This window comes from Theropithecus gelada, chromosome 10 (genome assembly GCF_003255815.1).
Source record: "Theropithecus gelada isolate Dixy chromosome 10, Tgel_1.0, whole genome shotgun sequence".
Taxonomy (NCBI): Eukaryota; Metazoa; Chordata; class Mammalia; order Primates; family Cercopithecidae; genus Theropithecus; species Theropithecus gelada.
In genome coordinates, this window is record NC_037678.1 from 53,058,098 (window position 1) to 53,081,844 (window position 23,747).

Consider the following 23,747-nt stretch of genomic DNA (forward strand, 5'->3'; position numbering starts at 1 on the left):
CGGGAGGCTGAGGCAGGAGAATAGCTTGAACCTAGGAGTTGGAGGTTGCAGTGAGCTGCAATCATGCCACTGTACTCCAACCTAGGTGACAGAGCCAGACTCTGTCTCAAATAAATAAATAAATAAATAAATAAATATATAAATAAATAAATGCACTGAGAGGTAGATCTAAACTTTTTATGCTCTTTCCCAGCCAGTATTCACCCCCCGAGGTAGCCATTATACTGGTTTCTTTTACCTCCAATTGGTTTTGCCTGTTCTTCAACTTCCTAGAGATGGAATCACACAGTATATGCCCTTTTATATCTGGTTTATTTCATCCAGGTTGTTATATGGATCAACAATCCAGTTTTTATTTATTTATTTATTTTTGTCTTAAAAACAATTTTTTTGAGATGGGGTATTGCTATGTTACCTATACTGGTCTTGAACTCCTGGGCTCAAGCAATCCTCCTGCCTTGGCCCCCCAAAGTGCTGAGATTATGGGAGTGAGTCACCATGCTTTTTTTTTTTTTTTTTTTCCTGAACCAGGGTCTCATTCTGTCACCCAGGCTGGAGTGCAGTAGTGCAATCTTGGCTCACTGCAGCCTCAATCTCCTGGGATCAAGCGATCCTTCCACCTCAGCTTCTTGAGTAGTTGGGACTACAGGCATGTGCCACTATGCCTGGCTAATTCTTAAATATTTTTGTAGAGATGGGGTCTCACTGTGTTTCCCAGGCTGGTCTCCAACTCCTGGGTTCCCACCTTGGCCTCCCAAAGTGTTGGGATTACAGACGTGAGCCACTGTGCCTGGCCAACAACTTGTTCTTTTTATTGCTGTATAGTATTTCATTAAATAAATATACCACAATTTGTTTATCCATTCCTGGTTGATAGACATTTGAATAGTCCCCAGTTTGGAGCTGTTAGGAAGAGGTTGTTGTGAACATTCTTGTGTGTGTCTTTCAGTGCACACATGCATTTCACTTAGCTGTTGGCCTGTGTTTTGTTTTTGTTTTTGTTTTTGTTTTTATTTTTGTTTTTTTGAGACGGAGTCTCGCCCTGTTGTCCAGGCTGAAGTGCAGTGGCACAGTCTCAGATCACTGCAACCTCTGCCTCCCAGGTTCAAGCAATTCTCCTGCCTCAGCCTCCTGAGTAGCTGGGATTACAGGCAGGCACCACCACACCCGGCTAATTTTTGTATTTTTAGTAGAGACGGCATTTTGCCATGTTGGCCAGGCTGGTCTTAAACTCCTGAGCTCAACAGATCTGCCCGCCTCAGCCTCCCAAAGTGTTGGGGTTACAGGCATGAGCCACCATGCACGGCCCGGCCTGTACTTTTATAACTTAGATATATCACACTAGAAGAATTGTTCTACCACTTACAGCTTTCACTCAACTCCCTGTGTACCGTATTTCCACATCGATTTGTAGAAATCTACCTCATCTGTTTTTGTGGTTGCAGAGCGGACTCAGTGTTGGTAGTGTCCTGGCTGATTCTGTGTGCAGGGGCCGTAGCAACCACTGGGCAGCGCCATTCCCTGGGCCATGTGCCCCCAACTTCCCTGATGAGCAGAATCCTCTCAGGCCCTTGTTCCTAACATAGGCCCCTCAGCCCCATCCAGGTCATAGGAATCCAGATCTCCAGGGGACAGCCTGGAAAACTGCATGTCTGACAAGTGTCCTGAGAAGGTTGGGAAGTGCTGTGTGTGCTGGGCTCAGAGACTTGCAGCACAGGCCTGGATTCGAATTCCTGCGCTGCTGCTTCCTTGCTGGTGACTTGGAGCAAGTTACTTCTACTTGCCTCAGTTCCTTTCTCTGGAGGGACTGTGGAGGGGAGTGGCTAAGACAGTCTGGGCTCTGAGGGCTTGAAGAGCTTTACCGGCTCCCCATCCCTGCATCTGTGTGTTCTCTCTGTGCCTCAGTGAGCTCATCTGTAAAACAGGAGGAACAGCAGGATCTTCCTAGAGGGCAGCTGTTAGAATTGGCTGAGGTAACAAGAAAAAGCATTGTGGCCGGGCGCAGTGGCTCATGCCTGTAATCCCAGCACTTTGGGAGGCCGTGGCAGGTGGATCACCTGAGGTCAGGAGTTCAAGACCAGCCTGGCCAACATGGCGAAACTGTCTCTACTAAATATACAAAAAAATTAGCTGGGTGTGGTGGCGGGCACCTGTAATCTCAGCTACCCAGGAAGCTGAGGTAGGAGAATTGCTAGAACCCTGCGGGCGGAGGTTGCACTGAGCCAAGATTGTGCCACTGCACTCCAGCCTGGGCGACAGAAAAAGAAAAGAAAAAGAAAAAGCACTGTTTGCTGAGCACTTACTATGTGCCAGATACGAGGCTAAGCCTTGTCATAGTCAATGCTCAAACACTTCATCGCCCATTTCCTTTTGCTTATATATTTTTAAAAGCCAAACTTTAACGCATTATTGATTTTGTTTACATTATGAGAGAAACAATCTTGTGGTTAACAATTCAGAGTTATAGGTTGTATAAAATATAATACCCCTTCTTCCAAGCCCAGCTTCCTGTGAAGCCAGTGTTAGCATGATGATATTATCCCTTCATGGTATTTTGTATGTTCTCACAACTAGAGATAAATGCACATCTACACATCTACACATACACATCTACACATCTACGGTGTCTCTGTGTTTACAAAGAAAAATTGTATCTATTATTTGCAACCCGTTTTTAACCTAACAATATAGCTGTACATTCTTCTCTGTTGATATAAACAACTTTTAGAGATACTAGCTGATGCAATTAAACAAGAGAAACCAATTATAGACATCAGAATGGGTAAAGAAAAAGTAAAACTATTCTTATTTGCAGATGATCTGATATTGTACCCAGAGAACCCCAGAAAATCAATAATAAAATAACTCCAGCAATAAATGAATCCAGCAAAGTAGAAGGATATGAAATTGACATTAAAAATACAAGACATCTGGCCAAGCACAGTGCCTCATGCCTATAATCCCAGCACTTTGGGAGGCTGAGACAGGTAGATCACTTGAGGTCAGGAGTTTACGACCAGCCTGGCCAACATGGCGAAACCCCATCTCTACCAAAGATACAAAAAAATTAGCCAGGCATGGTGGCACACGCCTGTAATCCCAGCTACTTGGGAGGCTGAGGTGGGAGGATCACTTGAGCCTGGGAGATGGAGGTTACAGTGAGCCAAGATAGCGCCACTGCACTCCAGCCCGGGCGACAGAGTGAGACTCTGTCTCAAAACAAAAACAAACACAAAAAACCAAGACATTTTTTTAGCCCTCACTTGGCTGTTTCAGTAGTTAGCCATTTCCCTCTGATAGATGTCAATATTCTGTCTGTCTTTCTTTTTGCTTTTATACCATTTCATTGTACTTGTATCTATTCTACCATCTGGTGATTTCATTTCTCTCCACCCACTTCTTAGAAGTGGTTTTGCCAGGTCAAAGGCCCTATACATTGAATTTTTATCTGCTTCTGCCACGTCATTTCCAAAACCACAGAGCAATTCATCCACCTACCTAAAGGGAAGAAATCTGTTCCACCAGATGCCATCAGTCTTTCCATTTGTTTGCTAATCTGATGGGCAGAGGTGGGTAACTTATTGTTTTAATTTGCATGTTGCTACAACCTTGCCAATATGCAGTTATCAGCCTTTAAATAATTTCCAATCTGATGGAAAAAAGGACATCTGACTCTATATGGCATATCCCTTACTACTGTGATGAAACATCTCTGTGTGTGTTTGGTTTTTTCTTTGTTGTTGTTGTTGTTGTTTTCAAACAGGGTCTTGCTCTGTTGCCCAGACTGGAGTGCAATGGCGAGATCTCACTCACTGCAACCTTGGCCTCCCAGGCTCAAGCGATCCTCCCAACTCAGCCTCCCGAGTAGCTGGGACTACAGGCACGTGCCACTGGGCCTGGCTGACTTTTATATTTTTTTGTGTTTCAGTAGCCGTTTGCATTTCTTCTTTATGAGTCGGCTGTTTGTGTCCTTAATTATCTTTTTAGAGGGACTCATTTGATCTTACCGAATCTTGCCATCCATGCTGGAAGGTTGTTATTAACATATCCATATTGCAGATAAGGAAACTGAGGCTCAGAGAGGTGAGATCACTTGTCATAGACCTGCAGCTGGTAGGTGGAAACTTGGTCTGTCTGGCTGCAAAATCCTGTGCATAAAGCACCTGCCATATCCTAGCACTGATTGCTTCCCCAGGAAAAATTGGGTTTCTCCATTACCATTTCCTCCATACAGATGCTCCAGAGGAGTCTGGTTAGACACAGAGGAACTACCCCCATTACTCTGGGAGCAGCCCTGGGCTGGCTATAGGAAGGATGCATTTCTCAATGTGAGCAGCAGGTGGCAATGTGGGACGGTGATTTCTCATCTTAGTTGGCACCAAAGGCATATGGGCAAAGCAGCCCCCAAACCTTGCTGTGGGGTGCTTGGAGCATTGCAGCCTCTTTTGGCAGAACCTGCTGAAACATAAAATAAAATGCACATTCCTTTGATCCTGTACTTCCACTTCTAGGAATTTATCCTACAGAAATGCTTGCACATTTCTACAGGTACACAAACATATTCATTGTCACATTGCTTTTAACTGCAAATGCTAGAAACAATTTAAAGTCCATCAGTAAGGGCTGACTAAATAAATTATGCATTCATCTAAAGGCCATCTATGCATCTAAAACAGAGTGGGACATACTGGTAGTGAATGAAATCTACTGTCACAAAAAAAAGAGCAAGGTGCAGGCAGAGGGTATACTATGTCACTATATATACAGATTCAAGCAATTCTCCTGCCTCAGTCTGCCGAGTAGCTGGGATTACAGGCATGCACCACCACACCTGGATAATGTTTTTGTACTTTTAGTAGAGATGGGGTTTTGCCATGTTGGCCAGGCTGGTCTCGAACTCCTGACCTCAAGTGATCTGCCTGCTTCAGCCTCCCAAAGTGCTAGGATTACAGGTGTAAGCCACCACACCTGGCCATTTTTTAAAATGTGGGAGTATATATAGATTTTTGCCTTTGGGAAGGCTGAGAAGGGGTGGAGAGAAAATAATTTTTTACAATATGTGGATTTGAATTCTTAGACTCTCTATTTTTCTTATTTTTTTCTGTATACATACATTATTCTTCCTTCACTTTTAAAGTATAAATATATTTTAAAAGAAAGTTAATCCTTTGAGGACACTTACACCATTGAGTCTGGTGTTTCTCACACAGTAGGGCAGGGGACAGTTAAATAGGCCCCCAAGCTAAGCATAGTACTTCTGTCTGGAACATTTATTTTACTGGATTATTTTGGGGGCTGTTTATTTGAACATTGTTTTGAGGAAAAAGGCATTCTTATATCAAAGAATCAGAGTCTGATGCAAACTCTCTGATGCATTTCAAAGGTAAAACCCAAGACTTTAAAGACATGTGTCTCCTGGGGACCTCTCTGTACTATGCCCCCAAATCTAGAGGGCCTAGAGGGGTTTCCCAGAAAAAACTTGAGAAGTACTCCAGTCTGGATCCTCATTTTTTGGATGAGGAGACTGAGGTCCAGAGACAGGCAGGGGCTCAGCCGAGGCTACATAGCATGGGGACTCTGGGATTTAAGCCAGATACACCAATCTGGTTTAAATTGGTGGGCTGCCAATCACCGTGGGCCTGGCAGCCCTGATTCATGGCATCAAGTCATTGCACCAATAAGAAATACCTCATAATAATGGAGAGAATGTAGCCAGTAGCATTTTACAAACCTCTACCGATACCAAGTGTGTTCTGTGTGTGATCTTTCTGAATCCCCCTAACCATTCTGTGAGCTAGCTGGCGCCCATTTTACACATGGGGGAAATTGAGGCTCAGAGATGCAAAGTGACTTGGCCAAGGTAATCTTGCTAGGAAGGAAAGAGCTGGGATTTCAGTGCCCTCTGTCTTCTAACTTTGTGCTCTGTATTTCACAATTTATTATTATTTCTTAATTATAGAAGCAATTCATGAACATGTTCTCCTTGGGCTAATAATCTGCTAACATTCAGTAAGATTTGTTATTTAATAATATAGCTGCTTATTAGGTCTGTGTCAGGCATCTCTGTGCTTTAGATGTTAACACCTTCGATCTATGTATAACCCTCTGTGGTGGGTACTTTTATTATCCCAATTTACAGGCAAGAAAACTGAGGTGCTGAGAGATGAAGTGACTTGTTCAAGGTCAGGCACTCTGCTACAGAGCTGGGCCTCTTAACTGGGCTCCCCTGACTTTTGTAAAAAAAAAAAAAATTGCATATTACAAAAAGGAAAATTCCTTTTTGACCACATTCCCTCTAAATCTATCCCTAGGTAACTATTGCTATCAGTTTGGTGTTATCCTTCTAGAACAGTGCTGTACATAGACATATAATAGGAATCACATTTGTAATTTAAAAGTTTATATTAGACACATTAAAAAAGAAAAAATAGAGGTGAAATCTATTTTAATACTACATTTTATTTAAGCCAATATATCTAAAACATTATTAGTATTTCAGCATGTAACCAATGTTAAATGTTGTTAATAAGGTATTTTACATTTTGTTTCTCATGCTGATTCTGGAATCCAGTGTCTACTCTACCCTATATTAAATGTGGCTGCATTTGAGCCAGCCCCATTTCAGTGCTCCGTAACCCCCTGGGGCTTGTGGCCACTCTGTTGCCCAAGGCTCACCTGCAGGGCCCCAGGTTGAGCCACCAAGCTCAGTTTTCCAGAATCTTCTCTTCCTCACTCCCATATGCACTGACTCCTTGAATCTCTACAGTATGTGATGTTTCACTGGAAATTATTTTTTGGGGGTTTGCCAGATTTTCTATTATTTTATTTTAAAAATTATTTCACATGGTTTAAACATTAAAAATATAAAGTAGATTATAAACCACATACCCGATACGGAGTTAAAATCCAAAATATATAAGGAACTCATACAACTCAATACCAAAAAATCCAAATAACAGCCGGGCGCAGTGGCTCATGCCTGTAATCCCAGCACTTTGGGAGGCCGAGGCGCTCGGATCACGAGGTCAAGAGATTGAGACCATGCTGGCCAACATGGTGAAACCCTGTCTCTACTAAAAAATATAAAAATTAGCTGGGTATGGTGGTGCGTGCTTGTAGTCCCAGCTACTCCGGAGGCTGAGGCAGGAGAATTACCTGAACCCGGCAGGTGGAGGTTGCAGTGAGCCGAGATCACACCACCACACTCCAGCCTGGTGACAGCACGACTCCGCCTCAAAAAAAAAAAAAAAAAAAAATCCAAATAACCTGACTGCAAAATGAACAAAGGACCAGAACAGGCATTTTTCCCGAAGAAGACATACAAATGGCAACAGGTATGATAAGGTGTTCAATATCACTACGCATCGGGAAAATGCAAATCAAAATCACAAGGAGATACCACCACACACCCGTTAGAAATGTCGAAAGATGACAAGTGTTGGCAAGGATGTGGAGAAAAGAGAACTCTTTTGCACTGTTGGTGGGAATGTAAATTGGTATAGCCATCATGGAGAACAGTAGGGAAGTTCCTACAAAATCAAAAATAGAGCTACCACATCATCCAGCAATCTCTTTTAGGTATATATTCGAGGGAAACGAACTCACTATCTTGAAGAGATATCTTGCACCTCCATTTCATTGCAGCGTTATTCACAACAGCTGAGACACAGACACAAACTAAGTGTCCATCAGTGGATGAACAGATACAGAGATAGTGGTACAATGCCCCCCTCAACCTCAGGGGATATGTTCCAAGACCCCCAGTGGATGCCAGGAACCAAGGGTGGTACTGAACCCTGTATATACTGTTTTGTCTTATACGTAGAGAACTATGACAGAATTTAATTTTTTTTTTTTTTTTTTTTTGAGACGGAGTTTTGCTCTTGCCACCCAGGCTGGAGTGCAATGGTGCAATCTTGGCTCACCACAACCTCCGCCTCCCAGGTTCAAGCTATTCTCCTCCTCAGCCTCCCGAGTAGCTGAGATTACAGGCATGCACGACCACACCTGGCTAATTTTGTATTTTTAGTAGAGATGGGGTTTCTCCATGTTGATCAGGCTAGTCTCGAACTCCCGACATCAGGTCATCTGCCTGCCTTGGCCTCCCAAAGTGCTGGGATTACAGGCATGAGCCACCACCCCCGGCCCTGATAGAGTTTAATTTATAAATGAGGCACAGTAGGGGATTAACAACATAGTAATAAAATGAAACCAATTATAACAATATACTGTAATAAAAACAAAATAAGGGTTACTTGAACACAAGTCCTACCATATCATGACGGTTGATGTGATAACTGAGACGGTGGCTCCTGAGTGACTAATGGGCAGGTGTGGTCTGCAGCGTGGATACGCTGGACAGAGGGATGATTCACGTCCTAGGCAAGACGGAGCAGGATGGCACAAGAGTTCATCGTGCTATGCAGACTGGCATGCGATTTCAAACTTAGGGATTGTTTATGTCTTGAGTTTTTCATTTAATATTCTTGGACCATGGTTGACCATGGGTAACGGAAACCTTGGAAAGTGATATTGTGGATAAGACAGGACTGCTGTGTGTGTAAATACACGATAGAATGTTATTCAGCCATAAAAAGGGAGAAATCCTGCCATTTGTAACAATATGGATGAACCTGGAAGACATTATTGTAAGTGAAATAAGCCAGACACAGAAAATCAAATACTGCAAGATGTCATTTGTATGTGGGAGCTAAGAAAGTTGAATTCAGAGGAACAGTGGAATAGTGGTTACCGGGGCTCAGGAGGTGTTAGTTGAGGGTATAAACTTTGATTATAAGATGAATTAGTAGTTAGTAACGATGTATTGTATACTTGAAATTTGCTAAGAGAGTGGATCTTAAGTGTTCTCACCATGCATGCACATGTGAGCGTGCATGTAACTACGTGAGGTGATGGATATGCTAATTAGCTTGATTGTGGCAATCATTTCACACCGTATATGTGTATCAAAACATCATGTTGTACAACTTAAATAAGAATTTTCATTTGTCAATTATACCTCAGTAAGGCTGGAAAAAAATTAATAACAGTGTTAAGTCTCCTTCCTTTTCTTGTCACACCCCCTTCCACCAATTTCCACTGCTCATAATCGATTCGTTTTATTAGTTTCGAATGGATCCTTCTAGAGTTCCTTCAGACAAGTGCAAGTGAATGTGACTATATTCTTATTTTTCTTTTTTTCCACAAATGCTTAATAAACATGTGGTTGCTGGCACTTTGCTTTGTGCTAACAACATATCATAGCAATAGATAACTCTCGGGTAAGGTTTAGTGTGTCCTCTGCACTGCTGTAAGGGATATACAAGTGTTAACTGATTTGATTCGTGATCCAATCACTGCTATATATATATATATATATATATATAAAATTTTGTTTTTGAGAGAGAATCTTGCGCTATTGTCCAGGCTGGAGTGCAGTGGTGCAATCTCTGCTCACTGCAGCCTCCACTTCCTGGGTTCAAGTGATTCTCCTGCCCCAGCCTCCTGAGTAGCTGGGACTACAGGTGCCCACCACCATGCCTGGCTAATTTTTGTATTTTTGTATTTTTGTTAGAGGTGGGGTTTCGCCATATTGGCCAGGCTGGTCTTGAACTCCTGACCTCGGGTGATCTGCCCGTCTTGGCCTCCCAAAGTGCTGGGATTATAGGAGTGAGCCACTGCACCCAGCCCACTGCTATATTTTTATCCTGTGTTTTTTGCCAGGCAGGACAGAGCAGGATGGCACAAGATTTCAACACACTACTCAGAACAGCATGTAATTTAAAACCTATGACTGTTTATGTCCAGAAGTTTTCATTTAGTATTTTTGGACCATCGTTGACCATGGGTAACTGAAACCTTGGAATTCAAATTCTTTTGTATTTTGAGTATCGCTTTGTCACCCAGGCTGGTGTGCAGTGGCTCTATCTCAGCTCACTGCAACCTCCACCTCCCAGGTTCAAGCGATTGTCCTGCCTCAGCCTCCTAAGTAACTGGGATTACAGTTGCCCGCCACCACGCCCGGCTAATTTTTTTTTTCTTTTTTTTTTTTTTTGAGGCGGCGTCTCGCTCTGTGGCCCAGGCTGGAGTGCAGTGGCCGGATCTCAGCTCACTGCAAGCTCCACCTCCCGGGTTTACGCCATTCTCCCGCCTCAGCCTCCCGAGTAGCTGGGACTACAGGCGCCCGCCACCTCGCCCGGCTAGTTTTTTGTATTTTTTAGTAGAGACGGGGTTTCACCGTGTTAGCCAGGATGGTCTCGATCTCCTGACCTCGTGATCCGCCCGTCTCGGCCTCCCAAAGTGCTGGGATTACAGGCTTGAGCCACCGCGCCCTGCCTTTTTTTGTATTTTTAGTAGAGATGGGGTTTCACCATGTTGGCCAGGCTGGCTTCAAACTCCTGACCTCAGGTGATCTGCCCACCTTGGCCTCCCAAAAGTATTGGGATTACAGGCGTGAGCCACCGCGCCCGGCTGGAATCCAAATTCTTTGTTATACAACACTATCTTTGACTCATTTTTGCCAAATGACCTTCATAAACCTTTAAAAAAAAAAACTGTGCTAAAATAATATATAACATAAAATATACTATTTTAACCATTTTAATTGTACAATTCAGTGGCAGTAAATACATTCACAATGTTGTATAACCATGCCATTATCTATTTCCAGAAACTTTTCATTATTTTAAACAAAAGCTTTATGCCCATTAAACAAAATTCTCCACCTACCTTTCCTCCCAGCCCGATATATCTTCTATTCTACTTTCTGTCTCTGAATTTCCTGTTCTAGGAATCTCATGTAAGTGGCATCATACAATATTTGTCCTTTTGTGTCTGGCTTATTTCGCTTAGCATAATATTTTCAAGGTTCATCCATGTTGTAGTATGTGTCAGAATATCTATTTCTTTTGTTTTTTTTTTTTGGAGACAGAGTCTTGCTCTGTCACCCAGGCTGGAGTGCAGTGTTGCTCACTACAATCTCCGCCTCCCGGGTTCAAGCTATTCTTGTGCCTCAGTTTCCTGAGTACCTGGGATTACAGGTACATGCCACCACGCCTGGCTAATTTTTTTTTTTTTTTTTTTGTATTTTAGTAGAGACAGAGTTTCACCATGTTGCCCAGGCTGGTCTCTAACTCTTGAGCTCAGGAAATCTGCCCACCTTGGCCTCCCAAGGTGCTAGGATTGCAGGCATGAGCCACCACGCCTGGCATATGTGTCAGAATTTCATGCCTTTTAAAGACTGAATACATTGTGTGTATATACTGCATTCTATTTATCCAGTCACCTATCAACCAACACCTGGGTTGTTTCCGCCTTTTGGCTACTGTGAATAATGCTGCTACGAACATTGGTGCACGAGTATCTGTTTGAGTCTCTGGTTTCAGTTCTTTGGCGTATATACCTAGAACTAGAATTACTGGATCATATGGTAATTCTTTAACTTTCTGAGGAACTGCTAAACTCTTTTTCATAGCAACTGCAGTATTTTACATTCCCACCAGCAATGCATAAGGGTTTCAATTTCTCCACATCCTCATCATCCCTTATTTTCTGTGTTTTAAATAGTAGTCATTCTCATGGTTGTGAATGGTATCACACAGCGGTTTTGATATGCATTTTTCTAATGACTAATGGTGTTGAGCATCTTTTCATGTGTTTGTCAGCCATTTGTAGCTCTTCTTTGGAGAAATATCTATTCAAGTCCTTTGTCAATTTTTGAAACAGGTTGTTTGTTTTTTATTGTTGTTGAGTTGTAGGAGTTCTTTTATATATTTTGGGTGCTAGACCCTTATCAGATATATTATTTGCAAATATTTTCTCACATTCTGTCAGCTGTCTTTTCATACTGCATTAGCTTTTTTGCTTAATTATTCATTTATTGTGCAAATATTGAGTGCCTCCTATGTACTCAGAACTGCTCTAGGCACAGGGGAAAAGTAGAGAATGGTCTTGCCTTACTTTTTAAAGACATCTGTAAACGCCGTGTTTACAGTGATATTCAAGATTGCAGTCGTGTGGTCAGACTTCAAAGAATGCCAGTTATTTCTAAAGCTGTGTTAAATTTCTTTGCCTCTTTTTTTAGCCATCCCATCAGATGATGCTTAGAAGCATCCAGAGTTTGCATCAACTGAGGTGGTTTTAACACACCCGTGCCCTGCAGACCTAAACCCCTGGATGCCCAGTTCCCACCCACGTGATTTTGACATGATCAATCTGGGGTTGGCACCTGGGCATCCAGAGATTCAAGAGCTCCCAGGTAATTCTTCAGAGAGCCTGAAAAGTTGAGACACATAGGAAGATAATGTATTTCAGTTGAACATGTAAGCTTATTGCTTTACATTGAAATGTCACCTAAAATGGTGACATTCATTTCAATGTAAAACAATGAGCTCAAGTTGAAGTCTAAAAGTTAAACATATTCAGCATATTATTTGAAAATGAAGCCAAAATACTTAAAAAAAAAAAAAAACATAGGCTACATTTCTGACCCTTTCAAACGCCCTGTGATGTGCAGCCAGGTTTAGAATCAGTGCTGGGGCGAGTCTTCCTGAAACACGGCTTGTGGTTCAGAAGAGTCAGTGAGGGAGTTTCCAATACTTTGAAACTTCAGAGCAATCCAAGGTGACTCTGTTTTCCAAGGGGTGATTTCAGAGAATACCAAATCTTATATTTTATATTTTTGTTTTAAACTTTATATCTGTGCATATAAATAGCATTACCTTGGAGCTTTAAAACAATATATATTAAGTCTCATGTATGGTTCATGAAAATATTTTTTTTTAAAAGGAAGGAGAAAAGAAAACAATATCTAAATAGTATCATTCTTCAGTGCCCGGCTTTATTCTTTTACCAGTCTGCCCTTCGGAACTCTCTGTGTCTGTATGTAAAATGTACTAATTCACTTTCACTGCTGTATGGTTTTTCCAGAACATAAACACACCATTGTCTGTTTAATGGTGACTGCACGCTAGTGATCTGTGGGCCAAAATTGACCTTCAGAGATGCTTCTGTGGTCAGCACAGTGATTAAAAACTTTTTACTTGGATGCTAACCTTAAAAAAATATCAGACGGTTATACATAATTGTCTGAATTTTCAGCTTCCTTTGAAAGCACAGGCCCTCTGGCCATGCTGGGGTGTTTCTCTCTCCTGCCGAGTGCTGGTCGGTGGGCTAAGTGCCATGGCCCCTTTCTGGCCTCCTCTCTCTTTTACTTGGCCTGCCTTCTCTGGAGTGAGTTGAGTTTGAGACTCCAGCCCAATCTGCCCTCTCTGGATGGTCAGTTAGGTTGTTGCTGATGTCTTTCTGTGATCACTGTTGTGCTGAGCCTGCTCACAGTGGCCTCCTCCTCATGCACATGGGCTGGCACTGCTCTGGAGTTGGACCTGGGGAGGGAGAATGCTGTTCGGTGTTCAGTGTTCCTTCTCCTGCTCTGGAAAGAAATGCCATTTATTTAATACATAATATGATTTGGCTGTGTCCCCACCCAAATCTCATCTTGAACTGTAGCTCTCATAATTCCCACGTGTTGTGGGAGGGACCTGGTGGGAGATAATTGAATTGTGGGGGGTGGTTTCCCCCATACTGTTCTCCTTATAGTGAATAAGTCTCACGAGATCTGATGATTTTATAAGTGGTTTCTCCTTTTGCTTGGCTTTTGTTTTGTCTTGCTTGCCGCCATGTAAGATGTTCCTTTCACCTTCCACCATGGTTATGAGGCCTCCCTAGCCACATGGAATTGTGAGTCCATTAAACCTCTTTTTTTTTATATATATATATAAAAAATTACCCAGTCTTGAGTATGTCTTTGTCAGCAGCATGAAAACAGACTAATACAATGCATATTTATTGAACACCTACTACGGGCCGGGTGCTGGGGACATACAGGTGATTGAAATAGACTGGGATCCCACCTGCAGGAGACAAGACCCCTTGCTTCTTTTTACTGGGCGTAAGACAGATAATAAGCAAGTCGGTATCGAAAGAGCTTCCCGCTGTGGGCCTGTCCCTACAGCTTCTTTCCCACAGGAACTCCCCACCCTCAAGGGTCTTCTGAGTGACATTCAGAAGACCCTTGGCCTCATGGGAGGTCATGCTCGGTCAGCCCTGGGTGTGGTGGTGAATCTCTAACCCCTACTCTCTGTGCTCTGTCCCTGCAGGGGACAAGGACCACATGTGCAGTGTCAAAAGTCGCCTGTGGAAGCTGCTGTCCCCAGCCAGGCTGGCCACACGGGCCCACAGGAGCAAATGGCTGGAGAGTTACCTGCTGCACTTGGAGGAGATGGGTGTGTCAGAGGAGATGCAGGCACGGGCCCTGGTGCTGCAGCTGTGGGCCACACAGGTGGGTGTGAGTGTGCAAGTGGGTGTGTGCAGGTGTGCATGTGTGGTTGTGATATGAATGTGTATGTGTGCATGGGGGTGTGCATGTCTGTGCACGTATTCAGGTGCACATGACTATACCTGTGTGTGCATGTGTAGGTAGGTGTGCATTTGTGAGTGTGTGCTGATGTGAGTGTGGGTGTGTGCACACATACCCACTGCCCACCCCCGTTCCCTGACTTCCTTTACTGTCAAACAGCATGATGAACAGAATAATTCACTCAGTATTCTTTTCTTTTTTTTCTTTTGAGACAGAGTCTCACTTGGTTGTCCAGGTTGGAGTGCAGTGGCTCGATCTCAGCTCACTGCAACCTCCATCTCCCGGGTTCAAGTGATTCTCATGCCTCAGCCTCCCAAGTAGCTGGGACTACAGTTGCCTGCCACCACGCCTGGCTAATTTTTCTATTTTTAGTAGAAATGGGGTTTCACTATGTTGGCCAGGCTAGTCTCAAACTCTTGACCTCAAGTGATCTGCCTGCCTCAGCCTCTGGAAGTGCTGGGATTACAGGTGTGTGCCACCACGCCCAGCCTCTTTTTGTTTTGTTTTGTTTTAATTTGGAAAAATGTTAAATTTATAAAAAGGTTTAATAGTTTAATGAACTCTTATATATGCTTCACCTTGATTCCCCAATTTTAAACATTTTACCACCTTTGCTTTCTCTCTGTCTCTCTCTTACGCTCTCTTTTCCCCAGTGGGATTATTTTATTGAAATAATTTGTGAATAAGTTGCAGATATCATGGTTTTTTATCCCTAATTGCTTGAGTGTAAGCAAGAACATCCCCTGCATGACCACAGCACAATAACCAATTTCAGGATAATGAGCCCAGATACATGATCATTATCTAATAAACAGTCTGTATTCCAGTTTGGCCAGTTGTCTCAATAATGTCCTTTTTGGTTCATCTTGGTCCAGCATCTAATCCAGAATCACATGTTGCATTTAGTCATTCTGACTCTTCAGTTTTCTTTTTTTTTTTCTGGAGATGGAGTCTCACTCTGTCGCCAGGCTGGAGTGCAGTGCCATGATCTCATCTCACTGCAACCTCCGCCTCCTGAGTTCACGCGATTCTCCTGCCTCAGCCTCCTGAATAGCTGGGACTACAGGCTCGTGCCACCATGCACCACGTTCAGCTAATTTTTTTGTATTTTTAGTAGAGATGGGGTTTCACCATGTTGGCAGGATGGTCTCGATCTTTTGACCTCATGATCCGCCCGCCTCAGCCTCAGCCTCAGCCTCAGCCTCCCAAAGTGCTGGGATTACAGGTGTGAGCCACTGCACCTGACCCGTTTTCTTTAATCTGTCACATTTTCTGTGCATTTCATTGTTTCTCATGACCTTTACATTTTTTGAAGTGTGCAGACCAGTTATTTTGAATAATTTTTTAGAAGTTCCATTAAGAAGCTGGGCATGGTAGTGTGCACCTGTAATCCCAGCTACTCGGGAGGGTGAGGCAAGAGGATCGCTTGGACCCAGGAGTTTGAGACGAGCCTGGGCAACATAGTGAGATCCCACCTCTTTAAAAAAAATCCACTGAGTACTTACCATAGACCTCAAAGATTCTGTGTTGTGTTGATTACCATTTGGGGGGTCAGGGGGACAGGGAGCAGAGAGTCAAGGAAACATATACAAGGTGATTTTAGATGATGATATTTAGAGTATGAAACAGGGCTGTGAATAGAAAGACTTTCGGGTCTGCTCTAGCCGGGGTGGTCAGGGAGGCCTCCCTGAGATATTCGAGCTGAGCCCTGGATGATAAGAAAGCTAGATTCAGAGACTTGGAGAAGATGTGGGGATAGAAGCTTCCAATAATGGAAATAGCAAGTGCAAAGGCCCTGGGGTTGGATCATGCAGAGTAGAGTTGGATCACACAGCTGAAGCAGAGTGAGGAAGGGGGCAAGAGACTGAGGGAAGAGGTCACTGAGGGCCTTGTGGGTCCTCATAAGTGAGGACTTGGGATTTTTTTTTGGGGGGGTGAGATGGGGACCTAGGAGAGTTCTGAGCAGAGGAGGGACAGGATCTTGGGGGCAAAAGCAAAAACAGGGCACCAAGGAGGAAACGGTGGTGGCAGGGTCAGGTGGTGGCCATGGAGGTGATGAGGACATGGATAGATTTTGGAAATTTCAGGAAGACAGAGCCAGTGGATTTGGTCATGGACCAGCTATTGGAGTGAGAGAAACAGGGTGGCTTTTGATGCTGCAGGGCTCCAGGCCTGGATCCTGTCCTCTTTCCTGTTCCCCAAGCCTCCCATCTTTCTTTTGGCCCCACTTCGACAGTGACAGTTGTACAGGCTGACATTTCTGGGTAATTCCTCTCCCATCGACTTGCGGCTTATTTTTAGTTTCCTCTCAGAGCCATTAACTGTCCTTGCAGGCAGAGACTGGCAAGGGGTGGGGGCTGGGATTAATTGGCAGTTGTCCCCCACATCAGTGCCTAATAACATATTTATGTGCAGAGATGACTTGGAGCTCCAAAGTGTCCCCAGAACCCTTGTGGAAATGACCTGTGTCAGCAAAACTGGATGCTGGCCGAGGGGCTTGAGTGGCAGAAAATCCAGGGAACAGCCTTTGGCAGGGTCAGGAGAGCTGGGCAGGAGCTGGGGACAAGATGTCCTCTGGGGTTGAGTCGTTGACAGCGTCCAGAATTCAAGCAGGTGGGAAAACTTTTCAAGAGCCTTTTGGGGGCAGAGCCAAGAAGGTACTTGGTCTAGAAGTTTCTGGCACAGGCTCTGTGACCTCCCTGCCTGGATTTGAATCCTGACTTTGACACTTCCTGGCAAGTCAGTCACTTAACCTCTGAGCACCTCAGTTGACTCATCTGTAAAATGGAGATGGTAGCACTCGCTTTAAGATGTGGTTATGAAGATGAAAGGAGGCAGGAATACATGTGCAACTTTGTAACTGTGACTTGCAGATAACAAGTGCTCAATAAACATCTTCAGCAAATATTTAGAGTGCCTGCCATGGACCAGGCCCCATTCCAGAAGCTGGGGATAGAGCAGAGAGCAAAACAGACAAAAATCCGTACCTTTAGGGAGCTGGCATTCTGGTGGGAGAAGATAGACAATTTAGAAACACATAAGCTGTAATCACAGTGCTTTGGGAGGTTAGACAGGAACATCGTTTGAGGCCCAGAGTTCAAGACCAGTCTGGGCAACATAGCAAGACCCCATCTCTACCAAAAAAAATCTTATTTTTTTTTGTAGAAAAGCTGGGCGGGGTGGTGCACAGTTGTAGTCCCAGCTACTTGGGAGGCTGAGGCAGGAGCATTGCTTGAACCTAGGAGGTCAAGGCTGAAATGAGCCATGATTGTGCCACTGCGCTCCATCGTGGGTGTCATAGTAAGATCCTGTCTAAAAAATAAATAAATAAATAAACAATCAAACAAGTAAGCATCTAAAATGTATTAGAGGCCAGGCGCAGTGGCTCACTCTTGTAATCTCAACACTTTGAGAGGCCGAGGCAGGCAGATCACTTGAGATCAGGAGTTTGAGACCAGCCTGGCCAATATGGTGAAACCCTGACTCTACTAAAAATACAAAAATTAGTCAGGCATGGTGGCACAGGCCCGTAATCCCAGCTACTTAGGAGACTGAGGAATGAGAATCACTTGAACCCAGGAGGTAGAGGTTGCAGTGAGCCGAGATCGCGCCACTGCACTCCAGCCTGGGCGACGAGAGAGACTCCGTCTCCAAAAAAAAAAAAAAACTCTGTCTCAAATTTAAAAAAAAAAGTTTTAGAGGGAATGTGTTCTATAGAGAAGAGATGCAGCAGGAAGGCGGGCACAGAAAGGCCTAACTGAAAGGTGACATCTGAGCAGAGACTGAAGGAAGTGAGGGGTGAACCATGTAAATATATAGAGTGAAGGCTCCCGGGCAGGGAGCAGCAAGTACAAAGGCCCTGAGGCAGGACTGAGGGTGACATGGTGGGGAGGCAGAGCTGCAGGACCACACAGGTCCCTGTAGGCCACGGGGAGGGCTTTGGCTTTTACTTTGAGTGAGACAGGTGCCTGCTGAGGGCTATGAGCAGAGGAAAATCCTGGCCTGTCTTAACGCATTAGAGGGATCATTCTGGCTGCAGTGCTGACAAGAGACTGTAGGGGATGGGGAAGCAGAGGCAGGAAGAGCAGGGGGGAGGCCATTGCAGGATCCAGGCAAGAGACGGTGCTGCTGAGCCAGGGTCAGGGGTGGTTAGAGTCTGAACATATTCCGCAGTAAAGCCAACAGGATCCACTGTTGGATGGGACCTTGGGGGAGGCCATCAAGGATGACTCCAGGCTTGGGCCTGAGTGACAGGAGGGGTGGCAGAGCCATGGGCAGATGAGGAAGATGGCGGGAGGAGGAAGTCTCAGGGAGAAGATTGGGGGTTTGGCTTTGGGTATGTTGAATTTGAGATGGAGGTGGGAGAGTGGACACCTGGAGAAGACAGTCTGGAGTTCAAGTTTGAGGTCCAGGCTTGGGAGTTGTCAGCATAGAGGAGTTTAAAGCCTCAGGACTGGAAGAGATACTGCGGGCAAGGATGGGTGAAGAAGGGGGCATCCCTGGGGCTCTCCAGTGGTGGGAAAGGTAAGGAGGAGGGGCCAGGAAGGTGGGGGGAGAGCCAGTAATGGGAAGCTGGGTCAGATGCTGCGGAGAGGCTGAAAAATGGTAGCTGTGATTGCTGCTGTCAGGTCGGAGATGATGAGTCAGGAATAATAATCGCAAAAGATACTGAGCACTTACCCTGGGCCAAGCATCCTCTTGAGCACTTTGCAAACATCATCTTATAGGATCCTCACAACAGCTTCATGAATCCAGAAGCCCTGAGCCTGGAATCGAGAGTGATGGACGGGGCAGTGGGAGGCTCGGGCATCCAGGGAGGACCCTGTGGGCCGAGACCTAAGGTCCAGCCAGGGGGAAGAGGAGGCTGTAAGGGAAGGTGGGGTGGGGTGGTGGGGGGCAGATGGAGGAGAGTTTGCAAACACAGGACAGGTTTCCCTCCCAGCTCTGAGCCCACTGATGCTGGCAATGCCAGGACTGAAACCATTGATTGTCATGATGTCCCTCAGCCCCATCCATCACATCTGATCCTTCTCTTCCTTCCTCATATCTGGCTTGGCCTTCACCCCATCACATCCTCAGCAGCCACAGCCACACATCCCTGGAAACTCCTGGGTGGTCCTGAGAGGTAGGGGAGGGGGCCACGGGAGCTGCTGGGCCTGCAGATAGCTCCGCTGAGATAGTGATCATCGAGAAGAATCCCTGAAGCATTTGACAACGGGGTGAAAAGCAAAACCACAGTATTGAGAGTCAGACAGACTTGGGTGGAGTATCAGCTCTGCCACTAAACTAGTTGTGTGACCTCAAACAAGTCACTTTTCTGGGCTTCAGTTTCACCATCTGTAAAGAGGGTTGGGTTTGTTTTTGTTTTTGTTTGTCTTCAGTAGTTTTATCTTGAAATAATTTTAGATTATAAAAGAGTTGCAAAGATAGTACAGGGAGTTCCCAAATACCCTTCACCCAGCTTTCCCTAATGTTACTTAACTACAATACATTCATCAAGTGCTAAGAAATTAGCACTGGGACATTGCTAGTAACTAAACTCCATACTTCATTCACGTTGCCCCAGTTTTTCTACTAATATCCTTTTTCTCTTCCAGGAGCCAATCCACAATCCCACATTGCACGTAGGGCTTTTGTTTGTTTGTTTTAAATAGACTCTATTTTTAAAGCAGGTTTAGGTTCACAGCAAAATTGAAGGAAAGGTGCAAGGACCCCCCTTAGCCGCCTTCTCCCAGTCTCTTGCCTCTCCATCACCAGTGTCCCTCAGCAGAGTGGCACATTTGTTACAATTTACGACCTACACTAACACATCATTATCACACTTGGGGTATTCTTTTATTCCGTTGGAATCTTTTAAATCACAAAAATTAAAAGAATAAAAGAGTGACTCCCATCCCTCAGGTCTCCCTTCTGCCGAGCTGCATCCTCAGAGGGTCTCCTGGGGGGTGGCTACAATGGCCTCCAGCAGCTCCATGCAATTTAGCAATCCCATGGAGGAGGGTTCCCTTCCCTTAAATTCTAGCACAGCTCCCAAGCCTGATACTCACTGGCCCAGCCCACGTCACATGCTCCCCTCTGCGTGGATCACTCATGGGACCTCTGCCTGGGTCCCATGCCCACACTTGAAGTCTGGAAGGATGAGTCAGTCCTGGATGACCTACACAGACTTAGATTTTACGAAGGAAAGTGGCGTGCTGTTACCCACAGACAAGGAAGTGGATGCAGGCAGGCACGGGCAGTGGGAGTCCCCTACTCCCACTGATGGGCCATGTGGTCAGGAGGCGACAAGAAGGAGCATGTGAATCGCCAAAGGTGTGGTCTGGCCCGCAGTCAGTGCCCCCCAGAGGTCTGCCGCCGCCATTCACAGGAAAGCTAGAACAGGGGGTGGCACTGCTGGGTCATGGCCTTTGGCTGCAGTAGGAGGGAATGAGGACAAATGAGAAGTGTCTTCCTGAGTAAACGGAGGCAAGTCTCCATGGGTGAAAGCTCAAATTCCAGGGTGGCAAATTCAGGATCTCTTATGGTTGCGTGCACACACACACACACACACACTCACACTCACATCTGTGCAGTTGGGTAGAAGGCAGTCTTGGTCACCTCCCTAACTTGCCACAGCTTTTTCCTGCAAGCAGAGATAGCCAAGGGCCCATGTGTTCCACTCCTGCTTGGTAATTAATGAGCGGTGGCCCCCATCTGACCATCTGGGCCAGATAAAATGGCCTTGGCGCTGAGCTAAGCCAGTGCTGAATTATTTATCACCCACATTCGCCTGGCTATTTAAGTGATGGACAGCAAGTGACCTCGCTGTGTCAGCTGGACCTGAGGTGCTGGCAGAACTCTCAGAAAGGGCCTGAGGCCCCCACTGACTTGTTCTCAAATCCAGGGGAGGGGCCAGTTGGGGAGGGGTAACCACTTCTGAGCACCTACTCTGGGCACAACACGTGTGGGATTGCTTGCATTCAGCCTCACTGGACCCTTGCGACCACCCAGGAGGTGGCAATGTTACCCCCAGTGTTGAGACCCAAAAGGGGACATGACTTGTCCACAGTCACAGAAAGTGGGGAGCTGGGATTTGAACCCACCTCTGCCTGGTCTCAGTCCAGGGATCTTCCAGTCCACCTCCCAGGCTGTCTTGGAGCTCCACCTCTGATCCAAAGGTACACAGATGTTTATTTGACAAATATCAGTGAGCCTCCACTATATGCTGGGCAGTGGGTAGCAACCAGGGAGTACTTCGTTTTCCTTTTCAGTAAAAGGCCTAATAATGGCACCTACATGATGTAAGTATTGAGCAGAGGAGTGTGGTGCCTCCTGGCCTCATGGCCTCATGGGCACTAAAGAGGAAGGCACAATTCATCTCACCATCATTGATGCTATGGTGCATTTCTTTCCAGCTTTTCCCCGTACATTTTTCTTCCGTGGTTAAGATCATGCAGCTGTTTTAATCTAACCTTCTATTTGGTTTAATACTGTAACATGAGCATTTCTCATGACATTGTACATCACTATAGAAATCATTTGAATACAGCCTGAGAAACATAGTGAGACCTCATCTTTACAAAAAATAGAAAGATTAGCCGGGCATGGTGGTGCATGCTTGTATCAGCTACTTGGGAGGCTGAGGTAGGAGGATCACTTGAGCCCAGGAGGTGGAGGTTGCAGTGAGCCACGATCACGCCACTGCACTCCAGCCTGGGTGCCTTCTGTTTCACTTAAAATTAGTGTGTCCATTAAAAAATTTTGAACAGTTTAAAAGGGTATTTGCAAGGAAAGTCAGCCTCCTTCCTCCCTATCCTCTTGTCTTCCCAGCTTCTGTCCCAAGGTAACCTCAGTTACCAGTTTCTGGTGTCTCTTAGCAATGGTCTATGCTTCTTTGGGAGGCTGTGGCAGGAGGACTGCTCGAGGTCAGGAGTTTGAGATCAGCCTGGGAAACACAGGGAGACCTCCATCTCTACCAAAACAACAACAACAACAACAACAACAACAACAACAACAAAACCTAGCTGGGTAGCATGTGCCTGTGGCCCCAGCTCCTTGGGAGGCTAAGGCAGGAGGATCACTTGAGCCAAGAGGTCAAGGCTGCAGTGAGCTATGATTGTGCCACTGCATTCCAGCCTGGGTGACAGAGCAAGACCCTGTCTCAAAAAAAGGGATGGTCTGTGCTTCTTCATGTATATTTCTCTTTAAACAAACACACAAATGGCAGCATGCTGAGCCACCACCCTGCACCTTGCTGTTTGCATGCTTCTGTGTGTCTTGGCTACAGTCCCACATCAGTACACACAGAGCTGGCTTCTTTTTAATGACTTCCTGCATCATCATCCAATGGATGGATCTTCATTTATCTCATTGATCTCCTATTGATAGACATGGAGGTTGTTTCCAGCTTTTTTCTATTACATTAACACTGCAATAATTATCTTTGTGCATATGTTCTTTTGCCCATGTGTAATTATGTCTGTAATGAAATTACTGGGTAAACATGATATGTAATGATGATTTAATATTCCATTATTATGATTGAATAGGATAGTCATGGCAGACAAAAACCTTCCCCCAAATTGAGATTAGTTGGTATTCTACCCATGTCTGGATCACTAAAGAGTGCCATATACACATTTTAGCCACATACCAAAGAGCTGAAGCTAAAATGTGTATGAAAATGTTCAGCTAAGACTGAAGCCTTGAAGCAAGAAATTCCACTCATTTTCCTAAGTGCTTATCTATTGGAAAGTTTAAATAATTTTTATTCATAGCTTTCAGTCATCAATGATGATTGCGACTTTGTTTTATATGTACACAACACACACACATTTATTCTTCAAGTGACTCAAAGAATTTTAAGATACAAAGCATACAGAGAACTTTTTGCATCCCAGACCACGTCGAGAATGATTATATTTGGAAGCAAATCTTTAGATATCGCACCAGTTAGCTATTGTTGCCTAACAAACATCCACAGCAACTCGGTGGCATACACCCATCAGCATTTATTTAACTCACGGGACTGTGGGTCTGGCTCAGTGGGGCAGCTCAGCTCTGTCCATGAGTCTCTCATCCTTCTCTTGGGATCAGTGGGCTTGTCAGGCAAGTGGAAACACAAAGTTTCTCGCGGCTTAGGCGTAGAGTGCCTGTTCCTTCAATTGCACCTCATTCTATTGGCCAAAGCAAGTCCACGGCTGAGCATAAATTCAAAGGACAGGGAAATACACTCTGGCCCTTGAATGGAGGAACGGCAAAGTCACATGGTAAGGAGCAGGGATTCTGGGATTGGTGAAGAACTGGGGCCAACAATGTGATCATTCTCAGATGTGAACAGTCTTAACTGATA

The 23,747-nt window shown here is 44.9% G+C and overlaps 1 protein-coding gene across 1 annotated transcript in view; it reads left to right on the forward strand.

The window, feature by feature from the left end:
- The window catches only part of PTGIS (prostaglandin I2 synthase), a 66,858-nt gene that overhangs the window by 35,016 nt on the left and 8,095 nt on the right, over positions 1 to 23,747 (forward strand). The window contains exon 6 of the mRNA XM_025400760.1: positions 14,157 to 14,338. Coding sequence (XP_025256545.1) covers positions 14,157 to 14,338 — 182 coding nt within the window. The remainder of the gene's footprint in view (positions 1 to 14,156; positions 14,339 to 23,747) is intronic.